This window comes from Glycine soja, chromosome 3 (assembly GCF_004193775.1).
Source record: "Glycine soja cultivar W05 chromosome 3, ASM419377v2, whole genome shotgun sequence".
Classification (NCBI taxonomy): Eukaryota; Viridiplantae; Streptophyta; class Magnoliopsida; order Fabales; family Fabaceae; genus Glycine; species Glycine soja.
In genome coordinates, this window is record NC_041004.1 from 11,142,097 (window position 1) to 11,165,909 (window position 23,813).

The 23,813-nt window shown below is 32.5% G+C and overlaps 2 protein-coding genes across 3 annotated transcripts; one reads left to right on the plus strand and one right to left on the minus strand.

Moving 5' to 3' along the window:
- Positions 1-4,688: 4,688 nt before the first annotated feature.
- Positions 4,689-10,370, plus strand: LOC114406170 (GPI transamidase component PIG-T-like). 2 transcript variants are annotated; one of them, XM_028368768.1, is made up of 5 exons: positions 4,689-5,060; positions 7,124-8,376; positions 8,902-9,048; positions 9,135-9,315; positions 9,997-10,370. In XM_028368768.1, exons 2-5 carry the CDS (start codon positions 7,162-7,164, stop codon positions 10,185-10,187), a joined length of 1,734 nt encoding a protein of 577 aa, XP_028224569.1. In that variant the 5' UTR covers positions 4,689-5,060; positions 7,124-7,161; the 3' UTR covers positions 10,188-10,370. The 2 variants fall into 2 exon arrangements, with proteins under 2 accessions (XP_028224569.1, XP_028224568.1); XM_028368767.1 differs by having other exon boundaries at positions 7,138-8,376.
- A 1,601-nt stretch (positions 10,371-11,971) lies between these two features.
- LOC114404955 lies at positions 11,972-12,562 on the minus strand. Its single transcript, XM_028367669.1, has one exon. It carries the CDS (start codon positions 12,560-12,562, stop codon positions 11,972-11,974), a length of 591 nt encoding a protein of 196 aa, XP_028223470.1.
- Positions 12,563-23,813: the final 11,251 nt, after the last annotated feature.

Sequence of the window (23,813 nt, forward strand, 5' to 3'; positions counted from 1 at the left end):
CATCAAACCTTCTTCAGATGCTTGTTCTGAAGTTTTGTCACTGTCCTTGTCAATGACATTAATAAGCTTAGAGGTTTGTCTAGTTCTCATCTTGGATGATTCTTCCGAGAGTTGAGGGATTTCAGGGATGGTCGTAAACTATTAATCTTACTTAATAATTCAATGTTGCTATCACCTATCTCCTCCCTAGGGGATTTTTGTTTCCTAAGCTCTCTAAATTTTTGTTTGGCTTTTTCGCTAACCTTTAGAGTGCGTTTGGATAAAGAATTTTAACTGAGGAAAGTAATTTATTAGAGAATTTGAACTTCTGTAATTTAGAATTCATTGTTTGGATGCTTTTTATGAAAAATTTAAAATTTTGGAATTTTAAAACAGAATTTTAAACAACTAAAAATCTGGAATTTCAATTTTCTTCTAAAAGGTGAGAAATTGAAATTCTCTTCTTACAGTCTTCTTCAAGACACACCGTCTGAACTCCTAAAATATCGATCGGGTGTGAGTATAGAGGAATACGTCTAACTAGCACACCAATCATTTCTTCTCTTTTTTTTCATTCATTTTTTTCATCCTCATAATTTTAATTTTTTTTATCCAAACAAAAAATTTTAAAAATAAAAGAATTTCAATTGAAGTATTTGAAATTCTTAAAATTTAAAATTTCTCATAATTTTAAATTTCTCCATCCAGACACACTCTAAAAGGTTTGAACAAGGGGTTTTCTATTGGAACTTGAGAGGTTGATGCCTCATGGTGTTGGAGTTTAGTAAAGACCTTTTCTTTACTAATAGATTCTCCTAACACTTGAAGGTATTTGTTGGTATAATTAGCCTGCTCCATTAGACTCTTAATATCCTTTGGGGTTATTTTTTCATTGACGTCATTAATTTTAAAAGGTGTGACCATGACACGTTTATCATTGTTGCCTTTAACCTTTGATAATTGGTACTAAGTTGTAGGAGGTAATTTTGATTGGATTAATTCACCGTCTTTGATTTACTAGTTAGTAATGATATTGATTGTTGGATCACCTATAATTGATACTAAGTTGTGGGAGGTAATTCTGATTTTTTTTTATTAAAAAAAATTGTACGTGTATGTTTGGCGAATGTGTACGCAAGTTTGGTGAATTCATGTTGCTTTACATATTTTCCGCATCCCAATTTCTAATTCACATCGTCTCATCTTCATTTCAATTGGCAAATTCAATTGTTGTAAATTGTAATTTCTGTGGAAATTTCTATCTCTTTCTCCCCATTTATTAGTTCCCCCTCAAACATCATTTTAGATGGCATTTGGGTAAGAAATTTATAATTTTATTGTTGTTTTCATATGTGAATTATTTTAGCAAGGAAAATTTTCATTTTTATTAGATAATATCTACGTTTATTATTGTTCACGTCTTACTGATAAAAAAATGGTTACGTTTCACTTTCGATGTTTATCTTCGTAATTTAGTATTCTAAGTATGTTTTTAACTTTTATTTTATTTGAACTAATTTTTAACCTTCAATTTGTATGATTTAGATTAGACATCAATATGACATCGTAAGTTGCTCCTGCACAACACATACTGAGAAGGAAGATGACTACTAATTAATTTCAACAAATAGAAAACAAGTTGAAAGAGAATGTGGAAAAAATAAATTAGGGATTTTTGTCATTTGCATTGTAAAAAATAAAATTAAAATTATTTAACAATCCAATAATTTATGTTGACCTAAAATAAAGAAAGAATGATTTTTTAGTCGAACTGAAAAGGTATTGACTACTGAAATACACCAAATTTTTTAGTGAGTGTATATTACTAGCCACCATATTTAAATTTAAATTAAGATAAATAAAGAATAAATTATAAGGGCCCAAATCAAGAATAATATGAAGATTTAAATTTTATGCAATTAAGGCAATCAATTGCAATTAATTAGTTTAATTAAAATGTAACTAGCCTAATTAGTAATTGAATTAGTTAAAGCATTTTTTAAAAATAATTATATATTAAGTTTAAACATATTTGATTTCGATCGCAATCAATTAAAAAATCTTAATATATTATTTTAGTAAGTTATCTTAGTATGTTGATTATTTTAGTAAGTATTTTGAATAGAATTATTTTTCCTTAAAAGAATGTATTTTGAATAGACATGTTATAATAAAAATAATAATTAAGTTTATTAAATTTCCACATAAAACAGTATATAACACAAATATTAATGCATGACAAAATTGTTTATTCAATAGTTAGTTTCAACAAGATACTCATACAAATTTATTTTCTGTCATTTATGAATAATTGATTGATCCAATTAATTTCATTAATTGTATTTCAACGTTAAAGATATATAAAGATTTTATTTTAAACGATTAAATGTTAAAAAATATATAAAGATTTATTTATTAGACCATATACCAATAGTTGAATACCTAATATAGGGATGAGAAAACATTACCTAGGTATGCTTTGGTCTTTCAATATTTTATACCAGTCATTTTAAGGTAATAATAATATTTAAAATTTATTAGATTTTATGTTTTGTTTGTAATTTATTACATTTTCTTAAGTCTTAACGGGATAAACATATATGTATGCGTATAGCGAGATAAGGTTAAGGTGGGGGAGTTGCATCCCGACTCAACCCTGATCAGAGCAAATTTTCACCATTAAAATGAAGTCAGAGCCAGATGAATACCCACATGTTTGAATACTATTATCACGCCTACTCCTAAAAAGCAATTATTATCTATAATCTATATGAAAATACTTTTTTCAAAGTTAAACAAAAAATAATAATAATATACAAAATACTATATTATTTTTATATCGATTCTATTTATTTATTAATTTTTCATGTAAATTAAAGTGCATGTAACACGTTTGGGTATGAACATATTTATGTACCAGTACCAACTAAAAAGGGCACGGGTAGGGAGCTTTTAAAAGTGCGGGCATAAGAATGTGCAGTATAGTGTCCTATTCCTGACTCTATCTATTGTCATCCGACATGTATGTAGTGAACGGTATGTTTCTTGAATTTAAGTTTAAATTAAAAATATGTAATTAAAAATGTCTTTAGATAAAAAAAGTATTTTTATTTATTTTTATTGTAACTAGGATCCAATCTAATATATAACTATTTTTTTATTTCTTCCATTTATTGTATTTTAAGAATTATAGTCTATTAAATGTATAGTTAATTACATACCTATATCGTACAACAATAATTAATAAACAAAAAATTATATTTTAATTGGGAATAATTCATAGTATGAATTTAAGAAAATATTTATATTCAAAAATTTTTTTATAAAAAATTTCATAAATAATGCGCGGGGTCACCCACTCTAGTAGAATTAAATTCTTAAACCCGAAAACCTCCACATGATTGATTTATTTTAGAAATTTAGGGTTCTTAACTTTTTTTTGAGTGAAATTGAAGGTTTATCGGATTAAAAGTATTTTTAATTAATTTGACTGCAAGATTTTTCATTTTTATCATTGCAAGATCTTAATCTTTTGTAAGATTTTTAATTTATTTATTTATTTACATAAAAAGGATATAAGGTAATTTACAATTATTATATATTACGTGTGAAAATAAGGACTTTTAGATATGAATGAATATTATATTAAGTGTTTCTAAAAATAGTATTTTACATATAAATTTTAATTTTTTATACATTATATAAATTTTAAGTTTAGATCTATTTATTATTATTTTAAAATATATTAATGTTAACGAGGATTATATCATATATTATGAAAATAGATATTATATATCATATATGGTATATATTAATTTTTTATTGTAGGTTGATTTGGTTTGATATTAAAATTCATGTTATTTAATTTTTTTTTCTTATGTCAATTGATATAATAACAAGAATTACGTTAAAAAAATATGTCAATCAAATCAATTAATGCTACATGTAAGTTTTCATAGTTATTAGAAATCAATTTAATTCATAAGAAATAAATTAATTTGTAGAACTTCTGAAGATGTCACATGAAAATTTCATTTTTAATATATTTTTTTCATATGTATATAGTATAAATATAAATTACATGACTATTACAATTATAAATTAATTTATTGTAAAATCAATTAATCATTGAATTAGTATAATTAATAATTCGAATTGACAATCATTAATTATAAAATATGCTTTATAACAATTAATTACTTCAAATATAATTATAACTATAAAAAAATTGATTGCAATCAATTAATTGTTAAGAGCTCTGAGCCCCTAAAAAAAAGAACTCCGAGGAATATCACTTGTAAACATTTTATTTAGAAATCATTTTCGTATCTAATATTATAGATATATTACAGATGATAGAGAGATTTGTTATTGCTTTCTATATTCATTATATTTATTTTAGTCCTCTAATACTAATCGAAAAGGTTCCTAAATGTTGCACAATTTGGCCTCGTTATATATTGACTATGTGTTGGTAATTTATGCTACTATCTTAAAAAACTACACTCTGTCTGTAAAAAAATTACAATCAAGATGTGATTTCGTTGCACAATTAAGCAACAAAATTATATTTCCGTTGAAAGGGTATTTCAGGAATTTTAAAAAATTCATCTACATGGCGGGAGAGAATAGTAATTTTGGAGGTGAGAATAACAACTCGTCTTAAAAGTTGCCTAAGCCCAAACCAAAAGCAGAACTGGTAAATTCCGTAAATCATTTCTGAAATGAGGAGGGGGCACAGACACACACACTGCAAGTGCGTTTCCAATTTCAATGGTGAAATCTCTGTAGTGACAGTGAAGTCACTCACTACTGCAAATTTTCAAAGGCAGCGAAAGAGACTCCAATCAATGGCTCTTCCTCCTCTCTGTATTCTTCTTTTCCTCGTCTTTCTGTTATCAGCAACATCAACACAACAAGAAGAAGAGTTCACGGAGGAGTTGCTGCTGAAGCCCTTGCCCGATCGCAAGGTTCTCGCGCATTTCCACTTCCAAAGCGATTCTCCTCCTCTCGCCGCCGCTGATGAGTCCTCCTCCTTCGATCGTCACCACCACCTCTTTCCCAAATCTATTTCTCAGCTGGTCCGTGCCTTTTTTTATTCTTTCTCTGTGATTTTGTGAATGAAAGCAAATAAGTGTCATGTTTGGTTTCACGTTGTGGAATTGATTCCGAGTCCAGAGTTGATTTTAGACAAATTATTATCAGATGTTGGATAAGATTTCAGAATTGGATTCTGAGTTGAAGCAACTTGGAGCAGCTTTTACGTTGGATTAAATAGGTTTATTTCAAGGTTTTAAATATCTGTCTTGGTCGCGTTGCGGTTTGTTGATATTGCGGGAAATCACGGACAAATGCGGCTGATACTGTCCCAATTGCGGTCGCGGACAGTTAAAACACCTTGATGTTGTGGCCCAAATCACTGTTTTTGATAGAATGCAGAAAAGTGGGTGCTGAGTTTGAAAGAATGTATTTGGCTATTGTTCATATATTCTTGTCCAATAATGATTTATTTTTGGCTTAAATGAAATTTTGCATTTTAAGTAAAGAGGGTTTTTGATAGAATGCAGAAAAGTGGGTGCAGAGTTTGGAAGAATGCATTTGGCTGGTGTTCATTTATTCCTATCCTGCAGTAACATGTGGCTTGCATGCATAGTGAAGTGTTCATGTTCTGAACATGAATGATCTCTAGGGAATCTGAGTTAAATTTTTGGTTCCTTTGACTTCATTTTCCTTGTTTAGTTGTGACCTGCAATGTGCAATATGAACTTTTCTATGAACATTAATATGCTTGTAAGATCATTTCCTTATGGATAAAGGATGGAATTGGGTAAAGCATGGAATGAATATGTTAGAGTTATATATTATTCTCTTAATTATCATTAGAGAGCAATTAGGGATTTGTTCATTATTACTTAGGATGGATTGATGTTATGTAATTAATGTAGATCCTATTTGCTCATTATAAATAAAGGATTAGTGGGTCATCCTTGACACACAGCACAACAGTTAAAACACTGTTACCAACTATTCTAAACCGAACAAACAGACCATCTAAGTGCAGTATTCTCAGTTCAGGGATGAATAGTGACTATTTCATCAAGAATTTGTGTGATTTTTGTTGCTTGCACATGCACATTATGCATGGCAATATAAAATGTGACATTGAGTAGATCTGATACATGTACAGAATGTTGTGGTAATGTGGAAATTGTTGAATTTTGATTTATAAAGTTTGCAAGATATAATAGGAGTAGATTAAGTAAAAGTACAAGAGGTTTGGCATAGCTTTCTTGCATGTGCAACTTCACATTTACTCCTATGTAATTTATCCTAAGACTTGTGGTTAGGGAAGCATATATGGCTTCTCCACGGCTGCAAGTTGTTATTGATGGTATTGTTTTATTTTATTTTATTTTCTAAGAAGAAATATTAATCGGAAGGGAGGTAGACAAGTGAGAGAGTACATGAGGGACTTATCCCAAGAAGTAACAGTAGCACTCTTTGTGCTACTGCAATTTGAAATTTGTCTGTGAATTGACCTTTTTGTTGATATAAAATATATGTTTTATAACATGTTTTTTCTGATATAAAACACATTTCAGTATTTGACTTTTTTTTTTCATTGCACTGCATTGTTCTCTATCCAGTACCCACCATTTGATCAAATCAGAAAAACTTTTTGTAGGTTTAATCATTAGTTTTTCCATGTTTGATAGTTCTATGGAAGTAAAACGAAACATTGATGTTTTAGTTCTCTGTGCTTTTCAATTTTTATGTATGCCATTCAGGTTTTTGTCAGGGATATTTTCTTCTATTGCAATTTTTCCCAAATAAAAATATGTCGAGGAAGGAAATTATTTGTGGTTCTAACATCTTATATATTATTATTATTTGCAATAAGAACAAAAGCCTTTACCCACAATATAGTTTGTAAGGAAGTCCTTTTTGTGACATCGAATACTAATGGGCTTTCTGGGTTTCACTATTTCTTTAGTTATAGTCAGGTTTTCATTGCTTACACTTCAGTTTTTGCTATGTTTTTGTGCTTTTACTTTGAATTTTAGCAGCAACGATATATAATTTTGTCACATTCTGATTGCTTATAATTTTTTTTCCTGAATATACTAAGTAGCATGTGGATTAGTGTTTAATGAACAGGTTCAGAAGTATCATATTAAAGCAATGGAGTTATCTTTTACACAAGGTCGATGGAACTATGAAAGATGGGGTGGGTTTGATTCAATATCAAGCTGCAATGCAAAGCCTCCAGGAGTTGAATTGTGGGCAGTTTTTGATGTTCCTCCACATCAGGTTGACGCTTCTTGGAAAAATTTAACCCATTCACTATCAGGTCTCTTTTGTGCTTCAATCAACTTCCTGGAGTCTTCTACCACTTATTCTGCTCCTGAATGGGCATTTCAATCAGCTTTGGGCAGTTTAAGATATGGTACACTGCCACGTGAAGCTGTGTGCACTGAGAATCTTACCCCTTGGTTGAAACTCCTTCCTTGTCGAGATAAAGCTGGACTCTCTTACTTAATGGATAGACCATCTATTTACAGAAGTTTTTACCACTCTCAGCGGTTGCACTTGACAATGTCCACAGATCCTTCAGATGGGTCAAGATCAGGAATTATTCTAGAACAAACACTTACAGTTGTAGTCCAGCCTAGTGAACAGAAAGCTGGTATGAACCATGTCAGTGAAACAAAGATTCAACCAAGCTGGTCGATGAGTTCAATATTTGGAAGAAAAATCAGTGGAAGATGTGTTCTTGCCAAGTTGAGTAATGTTTACCTTCATGCTGAGAGAGGTCTAGTCTCTCAACTTGAGAATCTCCAGAAGAATACCGCTAAATTTGCTGCTAATGACACAGGTCCTGAAGATTTTAGAAGGAATGCTGGCTTTGAATTATCTGTTACTCCTGAAAGGGTGCATGCAGAACTGGAAAAGAGCTCCTCAATTCTGTATGAATATCCAATCAAAGAATACACAGACACTGAACAATTTGATTTAGGCCTAATGTGGAAGCATCCAATTGTTTGGTCTAGCCCACATGGACCTTTATATGCCAGTAGATTTTTGATGGGAAGTGGGAATGAAAGGGGTGCTATTGCAATATCCTTGAAATCAACCCCGGGACTTGTTGCAGCCAATAATGTTGAAGAGAGGTGTAAGTTGAAAGTTAATGTTCTCCAAATTGTGCCTTGGTATGTTAAGGTTTATTATCATACTTTGCAATTAGTAGTTGATGAAAGGCCTCAAGCCCTCACAGATTTTGTTGAGAGAATGCGTGTTTCACCTTCCCTAGACAAAGTATCACCTGGGGTGATGGAGATGGCTCTCCAATTTCCTTGTGAAATGAAGTCAGCTGTATTGAGCATAGAGTTTGATAAGGTTTGCACAAATTTTTACTTTCCATTTGTACTTTTGTAGTTCTTTTTCCTCTCAATATTTGCCTCACTATTTTTTGTTGACATTGAACTGCGTAAGTTATGTTGGTAAACAACCTCGGAAATCTTAATAAGGAACTCATTGTATTAAATGAAAGTAGGACTGGTGTTGATACTATGTGAAATATGAAATATCAATTTGGTTTATATTTATAAACTTTTAACGTAGTGATGGAAGTGAGTGAGCCAGGCCAAACTCTGGCCCTGCTTGAGTAAAGCTGAATTGTCCATTTAGCGCATGGGCTTCCCTTAAATTGGCCAGGACAGTAAAATATAAGCCTACTTAACCCTTCCTCTTTTTGGAAGCTAAGTACATGTCACCATGGCATAAAAAGTTGATAGTAATATGGTATCGGAAGCTACCTTATGTGTTATGCTCACTTCTAATCATTTTAGGATGGATGAATAGGAAATTGGTTTCTTTTTCATATCAAATTGGGTTTTGACCTGCTTTTGTTGGTCTGCATAGGGCTTCTTACACATTGATGAATACCCTCCAGATGCTAATCAAGGATTTGACATTCCATCAGCAATAATAAGCTTTCCTGACTTCCATGCTGGTTTGCAATTTTCTGATAAATCTCAAAGCAAGTCACCACTGTTGTCTAAATTACAGGTTATTTGAATCTCCACTCTTTCTGCTTATAACACATATATAGTATTCCTTGGTCATGCCTCTAACTATCTGGATTTATAACGCAGGAAAAGAGTCCTGTTCTCTCTTACACAGAAGTTTTACTTGTACCCTTGACGACACCTGATTTCAGTATGCCATATAATGTCATCACAATCACATGCACAGTTTTTGCATTGTATTTTGGATCTTTGCTAAATGTTCTCCAAAGACGAGTTGGAGAGGAAGAAAGACTTTTGAAAGATAAAGGTAAACCCCAGCTCTTGTAGTGTCTGCATCCTGGGACCCAAGTAATGAAGTAATTCAGTTTTGTACAACAATGAGTAATCCCCAAGCATGGTGGTGCTTTTGTAATTAACAAAGCATTCTTACCTTAATAGCCACAAAAAAGAAAGCATCCTCGCCTTTTAAGATTAACTTTGTTCTCTCTCTGCATTAGCTTTCCAGATTGTTACCTAATACTTTCACTGGTATTTATCATCGCATGCACTTATCACAAACTAAACATGAAAAATTCAATAGCAAACTAAAGAGTCTACATGAATTTTGTGTTATGGTGGTCCATGTATATGAATGTCTGTGTTGCTAAAGCATATTGGTAGAAACATGGTATCTTATCAGAAAGAATAAGAGATTTAAACTTGTAGAACTTCGAGTGTTTGGACTTCCCAATGCCCAAAGGCCCCAGTTCTCTCACAAACGACAAGATTAATAGGCAACATGCCTTATTTGTTAAACCAACTTACCTCACTAACTAATTAATATCCATCATGTATAGACTAAGACTGGTGTGGAGGATTTAATCTAAATTTTGATCTGCAAGAGTAACATGTACTTTTATATCATAAATTTTATTGTTTACAGGCCTAGTGTTATGTATTTTAGCCATTGTCTTACTTCTCATTCTTTTGTTTAATTATTCTTATTCAGTTGCAAACAAAGCAGTGTTCCTTCGTCGAGTACTATCTAAACTATCTGCCAAGCTTAGAGGCAGATCGTTGGAATTGACTCCACCAGCTCCCTCGTGGTCATCATCATCGTCCTTTGTTACTCCAAAATTGATTCTTAGAGTACTAGTGGTTGCAGGAATTGCCTTTGCATGGCAATACTATTCACAATGATATCTGCCAACTAAGTAGTTTTACTTGTACTATTGCATGTATTTTCATGTACAATACAAACCTTCCACTGCCCGATGTGCCTGCGTGCATTCATGACTTTCTAATTGATCATAACAATACATGTACAAGAACAAATTGATTGATTATAAAAACAATTTTGTCCATCTGATTTTACATTTTAAATGATAAAAATTGCAATACCATTTGTTTTAATCGATTATAGCCTTATCATAATCGATTACATAAGTTGTTTTAAACTTGTAAAGTTATGTCTCGTATCGGTTTAATCGATTACAATCTTATCGTAATCGATTACACAGTTGTTTTTTGAGACAATGACTGATTTATTTAGGAGTTTCTGCTTTAATCGATTATCATGTGATATAGTCGATTACTTCTCTTTCTATAAGTGTTTCAAAATTGAACAAGAAAACTTTAATTGATTACTTTGAGTCTCTAATTGATTATATTGTTCTTGAGCTATTTTTAGTTTTTGTAAGAACACTTTAATCAATTAAAAAGATAATCTAATTGATTATTTCATTGAATTAATCAATTATCTTGTAGATTTAATTGATTATAGGTGGTTATAACTGTTTTCTCTATAAATAACCACCTTGTGTTCTCTCTAACAACACAATATTTTGAGCATTTGTTTGAGCTAAGATCATGTGTTATTATTAGTCAAAGAAAAAAGAGAAGAAAAATGCTTTAAAACATTAACTCACAACTTCAAATCTTTTGATTATGAAGATCTTTTGTGATACGAGATTTGTGTTACTTTATTGAGTTCAAGAAGTCACCTTATTCAGTCAAACAAGTTTTTGCGGAAATGATTGATCAGGTTGTGTTTATCTTTGACTCTAATTTTTCGTGTATGGTTTTATACATCTCTTGTTTGTGCATGAATTTGTAAAGGCATGCTAGAATAAGTGTTTCTAGTTTGGGTTAAGGGTAGGTTTCTCTTAGGCTTTTATTCACAATGTTGAGTGCCTAAGTCTCTTTTTTCGGGGCGGGAACTGAAGATTGCTTGTGATTGCTTGTAAGAATTCTATATGCATAGTGAAAATCTAATTCGGGCTTTGGATTAGATAACTGAATTAACTTCTAGAGAATGAACTAGTATAAAATAGTTGTGTACTTCTTTTCCTCTTGATTTTATCTTTCTTTCTCATCCTGATCTTAATTAGTTTTATAAAGGTTCAAGAAAATATCTTTGTGAACAAAAGAACTTTAACAAAGGATTTTGTGTAAAGGGTGGATTCATTCAGAATTGATTAAGTTCAATTTATCAAGTTTTGTGATACGATCTGTGCAAAAGAAATTTTTGTAACTCTGGTTTTAAAAGTTCGTTTTGTTTTGAAAATCATTTGAGGTTGCTTCACTGGCCTATAATCAGCTTCCATCATGATCTTGTGTATAATATGATGCACTAATCCCCTTGAGATCAGAGGTGTACCATCCAATTGCTGCTTTATGCTTCTTGAGTACCTCCACTAATTGTGCTTCTTTGGTTGGAGATAGAGCATTGCTGATGACAACCATTTATGCATGATCCTCTTCCAGAAAACGTATTTAAGGTGAAGAGGTAGAACCTTCAACTCCACCTTAGGTTTCTCTGCAAGAGTATCCTTCTTCAGCTTTTCAAAGGCATATTCCCTTGGAGGAATTTCCTTCAATTTGTTTAGATCATCCAAGCAAGCCTTGAGATCTTTCTCTTTTTCATTCATGAGGCATTCAATGGCGTTCATTAAGGCTTTTTCCGGGGGTGAATGCCTGGTGAATTACTGCTCAACACAACTCACTTCATGTTCAATTGCCTCCACTCTAAAGCATGTTTTGCTATGACTAGGATGCTTCATTGGCTCAAAGAGATTGAAGGTCACCTTTTGGTCCTCCATAATCATTTCAAGATTACCATTTCCCATGTCAACAACACATTTCGTAGTGAGCATAAATGTTCTTCCCAAAATCAAGGGCACATCTAAATCCTCTTCAATGTCCATGATAACAAGATCCACCAGAAATGTGAATTGCTGAACTTTCACAAGGACATCTTCAACAACACCGTAAGGTATAATGATAGAGCAATATGCCAGTTGAAGAGTCTTCCTAGTTAGCACTATCTTCAAATTCCTAATTCTCCAGCACATTGAAAGAGGCATCAAGTTGATACTTGCCCCTATATCAATGAGAGCTTTCCCTATAGACACCATCCTAATTGCGCACGAAATGGTCACGCTTCCAGGATCTTTGAATTTTTGTGGTAGAATTCTTTGAATCACAACACTACAATTGCCTTGCACCACAATGCTCTCATTGTTGATGTATTTGTCTTTCTTCGTGAGGAGGTTCTTCAAGAACTTGGTGTACATTGTCATTTGTTGAAGAGCTTCACCAAAAGGAATGATGATCTCCAATTTCTTGAAGATATTGAGAAACCTTGCAAAATGGAACTCTTTATCCTTCTTTGAAGGTTCCAAAGGATAAGGAACATCCTTGGTAGGGACACTTGGTGCTCCCTTCCTTGCTTATCTCGCCATTTGACTCTTGGTCTTAGAAGCTAAGACCTCATCATCACCCTCCTTACTACTATTTTTTTTCTTTTTCTTCATTTTTCTCATTTTTTCTATATTCTCATCACTCATTTTTTTCCTCTTTATCTTTGCCTCTTTTTTCTCTCTTACATCTTCCTTTTCATCACTCACCTCCTCTGCTACTCCCCCGATTATCTCTTCACCAACAAGACCCTCCTTCCTTTTGCTTCATGTGAGCACAACCTTACATTCTTCCTTGGGGTTCTTCTCAATGTTACCACAAATTTCCTAGTGGACTTCTCTGCAAGTTGCCAGGCAAGTTGGCCTACTTGCACTTCAAGGTTTTTGATTGCCGACTCCGTGATCTTGTGATTTGAGATAGAGACTTGCATGAATTGTGTCAGGGTATGATAAGTGTCATATTTCAGTTATTTTTGGGATTAAAATGTTAGACTTATCTTTCAATAGTAATAGTTTTCTTATAAACTTCCTTTAAATCTAGTTGTTTTATATATATTGTACATGTAATAATGTTTTTGTTTAAATATGGAAGATTCATCCATGATTCTGTAGCTTTTGATGGTTGTTTGTTGGATCCAAAAACCAAGTTAAAAGGTAAGGCAAAATGGTCATTTTTCCAAGATTTCAGACATCCATTCGTCTAGGTTAGGAACTGGTTCGCCTGAGTTAATCCAGTTTCTTTAGGCATAAGTAATCAATTCACCTGGGTGAGTGAGTGCCTTCAAAGCCAAGCAACATATTCCCCTGGGCGAGTTTAGCTCGCTTGGGCAAATTTGTCGGCACCTCTTGGCTTTTTTCTATAAATAGCCAGGCAAATGAAGAAGAAAGGGACACCAAAAAACCAGAGGAAAACGTGAGGAACACCACAGAAGGAAGAATTGACTTTATATTTTTGTTCCAGAAGACCCTGCTACTTGTGTGCTTGGAAAGCAATGTCCTCATAATAAAGATAATGTCATCTCTTTCTTTGCTAACAAAGGCTTCAAAACCATGTTTTGCTGGACATAAAATTTTCACTCATTTTTTTAATCATTCTTGACAAACTTCACTTCTCTACCAATTAGAACTGAATACTCCAACATTACATCTTTGAATTCCGCTAGTGTGCTGAATTCCATTCCCAGTCCACTAGGAGTCTTTACAAATATCCTTGGTTTGTTGGCGAAACCTCCCTCTCCATCATTGTCACTTTGCAATTCTTCAATCAAGTAGTCCTCATTTAAATCAACTATGTCCAAAAAATCAAAAAATAATTCTTCATTTATGCCAGTGCCATGTGCTTCTATAGAGGCATCATCATCAACGTTAGACTCAGTCTCAAACTCCAAACTTGTCTGCACACTATTCTCATCCACCATAGATGGGTTAAAGTTACCATCATCACTACTTTTAGATTCAATGTCTGCTTCCAAACCTTATTGGTCAACAACAACCTCTCCATGAACAACTCTTTCCAAATAACCCTATTTCACATTCTCATTTGCCAAATTATGTTCAGCCTCCACATAAAAAACAACACCATGACCAAACCCCCTTGATCATGCACTTCACCCTTTTCAGTAGCATCAACAACACCGACAACATGATCATCAACTACATGCACATCACCTTGATCAATAGCACCCTCATTAGTTGGATGTTGCATATCAACATCACTAGCAACACTCTCTCCATCCACTATTTATGCATCATCACCAACATCTTGTCCATCATTCCCCCAACCCACGTGTTCAAGTATTTCAACTTTAGCATGGGGAATATGTTGAACATACATATGGACTTCAACATTGCAGTTGATTGCATACTTTGCTAACTCTAATGCATGTTGGTCTTCAATGATTAGTTTCAACCCATCTTGAAAACCCTTATCATTTTGCTTCCACCACAACTTGAATTTTTCTTAAGGGTACCTCAATTTGTGGACCACATCCACTGTGTCAAAATACATTCTGATTGTAAATTGCATCTTCATCTACCTCTATATAGTGAAGATGTGGGACCATGGAAAAAGTGCCCTTGTGATGGATAACGAAAGTAAAAGTCATTTATGCAACAACCAAAATAACATTATAAAATGACACGAAGGTAGTCACATGTCCACAAATAATAACTATTGATGTCAAACTTGTCTTCGCTCCAACAAAATCTAAACAACTATAGCGCACAACCAAATAAAACATATACAAAACCGTAAACCAATAAAGGGACATACTGACAACCCCACCATTCTTTGAATACAAATAAAAATCCAACACCAAGAACCATTCAATAAAGCCACCAACTAGAGAACACCTTTTTTCGCACACACCATGAATATAAATAAACAACAAAAACTAAATTTTCTAATATCTGATAGTCTACTTACGAATAAGACCACCGAATATTCATTCTCCGCTATCAATAAATGACCACGTTCTCTGATTGAGTCCAACACCCTGTCCTTGACATGAAGCAAAATGACACCAATGGAACAAATGAATGTGGTCATGTTTTGCGATTCAGGATGCTTGAGTGAATGGAACAGATGAATATGGTCATGGTGACCTATGATTTGGGGAATGACACACAACTTGGGAACATGTGGTTTTTGAAGGAGAACATTTGGGGACTGAAACCCTAAATTTGACTTACCCATAAAATCTATTTTTAATTTGTTCAACTTAAAAATAAAATTAAAAAAAATATTCTCCCTATTGTCAAAAAATTAAAAAAAATAAAATTAAAAATAAATACCTACCTGTCAAGCACGACTTTGCCACATCATCAAAATGTACACACAGAGACAAAAAAAAATTGGCATGTGCTTGGCAGGTGATCAGACAAGTAGACACTTAATAATGAAAGTTACGACGAGGATGAAACAATGGATGAAATAGAAGTTTGAGGACATTGGCCAGTCTCCACAAAGTTTAAGGACCAAAACCAAAACACGCACACACAAGTTTGAAGCTTGCTGTGAGATCGCCGGTTTGGCGGTCACCTCCACATAGTTGTGAGGGGGAGATTTGTTGGGTTTTTTGGGCTTTCTTCCTATGTGGAGTAAAGGCCCAAATGAGAAGGCCCGTATGTCTCACTTATTTAAGTGGAGAGAGGTCAGATTAGAGAGTGAAATTTAGTGAGAGGAACTCATTTGAGAGGGAAAAATAGTTACAAATCATTGAGAGAGAAAGAAGGAGAGGGAAAATCATTGTGATTTTCGCATACCCACTAGATAATGTTTTTTTAGATTGCAACTGTAGATTCGTTCACCATTGGATCGGGCTGATTTTTGGACAGCAGGTTCTACGCACGTGATAATTCAAATTGTTTGGTTGGATCGGGGAAAAGATACTCGAGAGAGAGAGAGATAAGTGTTTCAAATTATCTACTCTATATTTTGGGGTTTTATCTTCTTGTCTCTATTGTACCAATTGGGGGTTTATTTTGATTTGATTGTTTGTAGCACGTTTTAGTTCACTTGTTGGAGGTTTTCTTGTATCTTTATTGATTATAGTGGAGTTATTTCTTTGATCTGGACGACCCATGATTTTTACCCTTACATTGAGGGGTTTTTCATGTTAAACAAATTGTGTCTCTGTTTTCTTTAATTTCTATTTTGCGCTCTATACTTTATTGGGTTCCTCACAGATTCTTGCAAGTTTGGGAGAATTTATTTTTGTTGCCTATTACTCTGTTATAGATTTTGTTATTGTGTTGACATATTTCCCCATCAGAGTCTTTGTCTCTCAAAGATTTGTTGGAGTATAAGTGAGAAGGCTCGTAATTGTTAGAGTACAAGTGTAAGGTGAAGGCTCACATCGAGTAGAAGTGAAAAAGTTGAGCACCATATAAGTGAGGAGAAGACCCATAAACCTAAGCCTTAAGGTTTTGGATTAAAGTGTGGTGCCAAGTTCCCTTATGTGGTTGCTCATGACTCATTGATGTGCATCTCTTTACTCCCCTCGAATTCCCCAATAGAGCACCACGTTCATTATTCTGGTTTGGTTGGTTGGTTTACCTTAGTTTCAAATGAGACTTGTTTAATCAACTAAAAGTTACTTAAATATTAGGTTTAATGGTATTTTTTACCTCTATTTTTTTTTTAATTTTCAGTTATATTTACCCCTAATTTTTTAATTTAGCACATTTTACTCCTAATTTTTAAGAAACTTATGAATTTTATCTTGAGTCAATTTTTTCATTAATAAGCACAAAAATTGAGGGTAAAATTTGCCAAAAAAAAATAAAATGTTAGGAGTAAAATTTGTCAAAAAAATTAGAGGTAAAATTAGCGAAAAAAAATAAAAATTTAGGGATAAAATTAGTGAAAAAAGAAAAAGTTTAAAGTAAAAAGTACAATTATATTAGGAGTAAAATAAAAAAGAATAAAATCCGCAAGTTTCTTATGAGTTGGAATAAAATGCGTCAAATTAATTTATTAAAGATAAAATTCGTCAAAAATTAAAAAATTGAAGGTAAAAAGGGAGATTAAGCCTAAATACTATTTCACAAGTTACTTTATTCCTTATTGTGACAAACGTTAGAAAGGATACCTGAAGTTCACCAATGTTAAACTCATGTACAACAGTATACTATGTAACTTCACTTAATTTAGGCTTGTTCTTCCTTCAAGAGGAACACTAATAATGCTTTGATTTGGCTGGACTTGACAAAATTCATTTCTCTATTGACAAGTTGGTTTCAACATTAATAGGTACCTTACAATTGCATGTGCTTTAGGCCATGCATACCTGTCCTGGGTCCAAATAAATATAGAAAATAAGCAAACTCTGTATTTCATAACTAAATAATCTTTTGCTTTTTCATACAGCAGTAAACCTTAAATGATATTTATGTGATAGTAAAGATCATTCTTTAATTAGGACTCTAGCAGCTAGTTTTAAAGGCTTCTTATAGGTGAGTTACAACTTACAATAGAACAAAGGGTTGGTCGGTAAAAAAGTTTCTCTTTGCTAGCAACTCATTAGATTTTTTGTAATCTATAGTGCTTTTAAACCCTTACCTTGACATGTCTAAAACAGTTGCAATTATGAAAACTGAAATAGCATGAACTTCAAATCACATATCCATACATTTCTGTTCAATGCATTTGTTTGTCTGAATGTGTGCATATACTAAGTGACTATAAAGGAGAAAAACTAAGTCAGCAGATTCAAGAAGTTTTTGTAGTTTCAACTTTCAAGGCTCCAGATACCTTCTGTCTAGAGATAGTTTTAGTCTTAAAAATCAAAGTTCAAATCTTCACATGTATTATTGCATAACATTGAGCATTTTTATCATGACACATTACTTCATTTCAGTGCAACACAGATAGTTTTCACAGTTTGGTAACATTATTTCTATCATAGAGAAGTTGTGTATAATAGTTTTCACTCAAGTTCTTAAGGATTTTGTATTTTGTCATTCATGTATGTATTTCATTTAATACAAATGTTTTGCTTTACCAGGCAATACCAGCTTAGAAGATGCTATAAATTGGATCATTGGTCATGAGAATGACATTGATATTGATGAAATGCCATTGGTATGATACCATACCCCAATTTCTTTTCTTTTCTTTTATTTTCTCTAGGGATAATTATTATTCAATTTTTCATTAGATGCATATTGGTGTCCTGTTCCTTATATGCATTCATAAATAATTAGGGTGTGGTATCATGCCTGGCTGTGCAAGAAATTTACATAGGGAAAAGAAGATGCATGTTGTTATGTTCCTAAAAAGCATATATTATAGACATTGATTTAAATTAGTTACATTTACTGATGAAAGGAATTAGTTACATTTAAGTTGATGTGCCGGGAGGAATTGAAGCTTCTTTCATCTAAATTAGTTTTCCCAGTCAAGGACTGATTATTAACCTCAAACAGTTTGCAAATTGCAACCACAATTGTGACTTCAATTTGTGGTTTGAATAGTATTCAAAACTGTATTATGACCACAATTTTGTGATAGTGTTGCAATGTTCTGGTTTGGGAGATTGCAGCTACAATTTCAAACCATGGTTTAACATTAGTCAATTCTTTACATTTCAACAGGTAGATGTAGACATTGTTATAGAGTCCAACAAATCATTCCCTATCACAGAAGAAATGAGAATCAAAGCGCATAGTTTAAGGTTTCATGACCTTGCTCACTATTTTCACAGAAGTTAGATTTTGAGAAGTTGTTAGATTTTGTTCTTTGTATTATGTGAGAAGTTGTTTCTTTTTGAAACGTTGAAATTGTCTAACAAATGTATTTTTGTGAAAGGCAAAATTGTCTAACAAATGTAGAAACTAAAGATAATGAATATTCCGTATGATGTTTTTAATTTGAAGCTTCCAGCAAAGATTTCTCTGTTTCTTCTGGCTGCTTCTTTTTTCACTAATATTTCGCTGTTGCAAGGTACAAGGGCGCAAGAAGAGAAAGAGGAAGAAGATAAAATATTGGAGAGAGAAAGGGAGAAGGTAAATTAATTTAATATTTTTTTCACATACGATATATGATAGCATTCAAGAGAAATTACAAATAAGATAAAAAAAAATTAAATCAAATGGTGTGCAATTGCTAAATTCATGTATTATGCAACGTAAGTATATGATAGGAATTGATTTTTACTGATATAAACAATGGAGACTAGCTCCTTTCAAGAGCAGAAAATTGCAGAAATCAAGCTATGTTGACCCTTTGGTTTCATAAAGTTTCCATATATGAGTGAAGATGAAGGTAATTTTTCAGCACTAGTTCTATCCAATTGGTGGATGTTGTTATAAAACTTATAAATAATGGTTAGCAATAAAAGATGTTATAAGAAATAACTTGTATTGGCCAATGAGTACAATGGATGAGTTTAAGAATACTTTGTCACACAAGATATATATAAGATTGGTTGGATGGTTAAGAAAGAAAGGAAGGAGGGAAAGGTTATGAGTTTGATCTCTCATGCTGATAAAACACTAACATACTAATAATTAACATTTGTTAATAAAAAAGAATATTTTATTACCACTAAAGCATTCAATGGGCTTTAGAGTATTTTGAGCTTGCACCATTACCTAGATTTTGAAGTGCTATAGAGAGTTTACCTAGTCTCTAATAGAGGCATATATCCTGTGTCAACACTAAGATGAATATATCATTTTTGGATGGTATAAATTTATTAAGAGGTATATACTCATCCACTAACGCTACTCTTGATTCAGTTTCCAAAACATTCAACAAAGTAGTTACTATTATAATACCCTTCACAACTACACTTACTAATACCCCACATTTACCATATTCAAACCTACATCCTTTATCCCGACATACATATAAATAAGAAGAACATATAAACATGTGGAATTTAATTAAATCAATTTTATCAAAATCATGTACACAAATTCATGTGGTAAAATGTCACATTTGCTTTACTATTACCAAATAAAACTTATAAAAAATATATTTGGCTCATAACAAGACCGTCAAAGTTTACAAAAGAAATCTCGTTAAACAGTGGAATAAAGTAAAGTAAAATAACATCATGCAATTCAAATAAAAACTCATGCCCCAATGTCACATTCTATTAGAGCATTGTGTCCTATCGTCCTCTAGTACGAGGTTTTTTAAAGTCATCCACGTAGTCATCTGCTCCCACGAACACAAGGTTCGAGATCATTATAGGATCCAAACACAAACAACACACAGGGAGTGAGTTATCACATTTCTAAAAAAATACAGATAAACAAAGAGATAATCAAAATAAATTATAGAAGTATTTATAACATAGCTCAACTTAATACAATCCAAGTTACTTGACCACTTTATCATTTAAAATTCATTTTTCAATCACCAATCACATTACACATGAATTACACACTCAAGTCAAGAAGACGTAACAACACTCATCTATTTCATAATAAACAATTCATAGGCATTATGCAACAATTATACTAAGACTCAAGCCTATATGCAATGTGGTACCATGTTAGTGAAAAATCACATTGGGCGATTAGAAGTACATAACAAGACACATCACACAATGAGTATGTCACATCACTCTCACTAAGTAAAATCATAAGGTGACCAGTCAGGGTCACTTTGTTTTGTGAGAATGCTCCAACCATATGAGATCAGCATAAACTTAAAAGAGCACTCAAAAAAAGTGTTTTTACCCCCAAGACCTAGACTCCAAAGAATCCATCAAGGCCTCACCTTCCTGATTCAGGTCCAATCCCTAAAACAATTTTTGTGCGCATACACTTCTCATGAATTATACAATACTTATGACCTCACACTCGTGTTTTCAAACACGTTTAACACATTGCACTACAATTTAACACTTTAGGTTCCCAACTAGGAATTCTGCACTTTCCCATTCACACTCTGCGCATAAAAACTTTTCTCAAGGTAAATACTAGTCGGGTTATTATATAATTCACAACTCACAACACAAGTATTGTCACATCAAGTGTTAACCACACACTTATTCACAACCAAATTTCATGTCCACAATTTTAACATATTACAACGTCATAATCCAACATCACATGTTTACGTGTATCTCACAAATCAACACATATTCAATTTATTCGTAACACACAATTTCATGATCCCAATATAACAATTTATTATGCTAATACAGTAATCTTGTCCAAAATACAAACAAATTACACGAAAATTCTTCTCACAACATGGGCAGTAAAACTCCTCAAATATTTTCACATAATAATATAGGAAGAATTACAATACAATAAACATTCCAAAATAAACCTCAATTTGATCATCTAAGGATCCCTACACATGTTCATTTGAACCCCAATTGTGATAAACTCTTCCCTTACATCTAAGTGGGCTCACGTGTGTAGTCCAGCAGCGATAAAGACATCTCTAGTACTTCTCTAAGATTTCTCAAGCTTTTTCTCTGATTGCTCTGTTAGAGTTTCCAAGCGATAGAGAGAAGGAGAAGGGATTGAAACTCCATTCCATTGTCCCTGTGCGAGGGTAATTGCTTTAACCATAGATATTATTTTGCAAATCCCAACTGTGGGGATGAGTGGTGTCCATATTTCATGATGATCCAATGGTTAACAAGTCTGGGATCATAGTTTTACTATGATAAGTTTAGGTGTATGCGAGAAAAATAAAGAGCTAGGTGCGAGGGATATTATCCTCACCACAAACATTATTTTGAAAATCCCAACGGTGGGTATATGTGGAAATAAGTTTCAAACTTGGTGTCCAAATTTTACGACGATCCATCGGTTAATTATTTTGGGATCATCATTTTACTGAAAACATTTGGGTGTATGTGGGAAAAAGAGAGGGTTTTGAAAGAGGAAAAAGAGAAAACGAAATTGAGAGATAGAGAAAGTGTAGAGACGTATAGTTGTCAAAGTGAAAACTGACCTAATATGTCTCTATTTATAATTAGGATACTCGGGGCCTATTATTTACTCTATTTTTCTTTATTTTATCATTTTATAAAAAAGAAACTCTATTTTACTCCCTATCAAATGAATACATAAAACATTTTTTTCTAAGGACATATATTTATTTTATATACCTTAAAACTATTATTTTAATTAATAAAATTATTTCTCCTTATGTATTTAATTATAAAAACTTCATTATTTTTCTAAAATTTTATTTATTTTTAAATTTATTTTATGAAAAATTGAGTGTTACATTTAACACCTGCATTACCAAAATAAAGGCACTAAACTTGTAACAAAAATTAAACAGAGAGAGGATTTGGTCTCCTTAAGTAAGGTTTTAGGCTCAAGTCTTATGGATGGATAAAATGTGATTGGAAGAGGAAATTCCATTAGAGGGGGTCAACCAAATTTTTTGGCAATGATTAATTATCAACAAAACTAATAGATGCTTATGACCAATGTCATGAGTACCAAAAAGAAATATCAAATAGAGATATCATTAAAAAGAGGTTATTCCTCTAGGTGACTTCTAAGTTTACCTTTCCTTTACCAAAAATACTAGCTATTCTAGAGTTGCCTAGGAATATGTCTGTTTCCTTCCTCGACAACAATGTCGGGCATAAGCTTGGCAACAAATGCCTCAACTACATCATCTATCTTGACCAGGTAAGCATTGGCAACAACAAGTTATTTTATTTTTTACCTGTATCTGAATTGAGCATCACGGTGTCTTGGTTTTCCATAAACATAATTTTGTTATGCATAGAAATTGAACACGATATTAGGAAATTTACAATACTCAGACATCATATTTAACTAATTGAGCTAGACACCCTTCTTGATTCTACAAACATAATAGTTACTTGTTTTGTTATATGTTTTATACCTTGGACCATTTTGGAAATTCTTGTTTCCATGACAACATTTCAACCAAAACGTTGACAATTCATGTGACGAAATAATCCTATTAGGACAAGGATGAATTCCATCAATAGTGACAAGTCAATATATCCCCACACTACTATTGGATATTATTATACTTATTGATATCAAATTCTAATGTTGATTAATATAAATTTTTCTATGATGTATCATTAGCTTACAGATAATAGATATTTTCTACATCTATCATAAATTGTGAGCTAATTGTGTCTTCAAAGAGTTTCTAGCCACTAAAGTGGTTGATTTTTTGCAATCATAAAGCTAGTTGATATTTTATTGGTTTAGGATTTAACTCTAGCAGTCAGACCATCAACCTGCCAACATTGATTTTTATAACCCTTGTATTGTTTGGATTGAAGGAGAGGATTCAAGCTGGTAAAAGACTCCTTGAGGCTAAGCAAATTGCCCAAGAAAATGTTCAATAATTGCTTCTTTTATTTTTAAAAAATGAGATTAGTTATTTTGACTTACGTATGTCCTATCCTATGATCAGGAATCTATCCTTGAGAAAAGCATAAAAAGACGAGAAAAGAGCTAGATAAAAAGTTCTTAGGAAACTAGAGCAGGATAAGGTATAGAGCTAAATTTCTAATAATATCTATAAGGGTTTAGATCAAAACTTTTGATATTAATGCATTGGGTTTGACAAATTTCTTTTCACAATGATCTATATAGTCTCTGATGAAGTCCCTGAATGGTTATGTATTAATATTTTTTGGTCCTAGGTTAG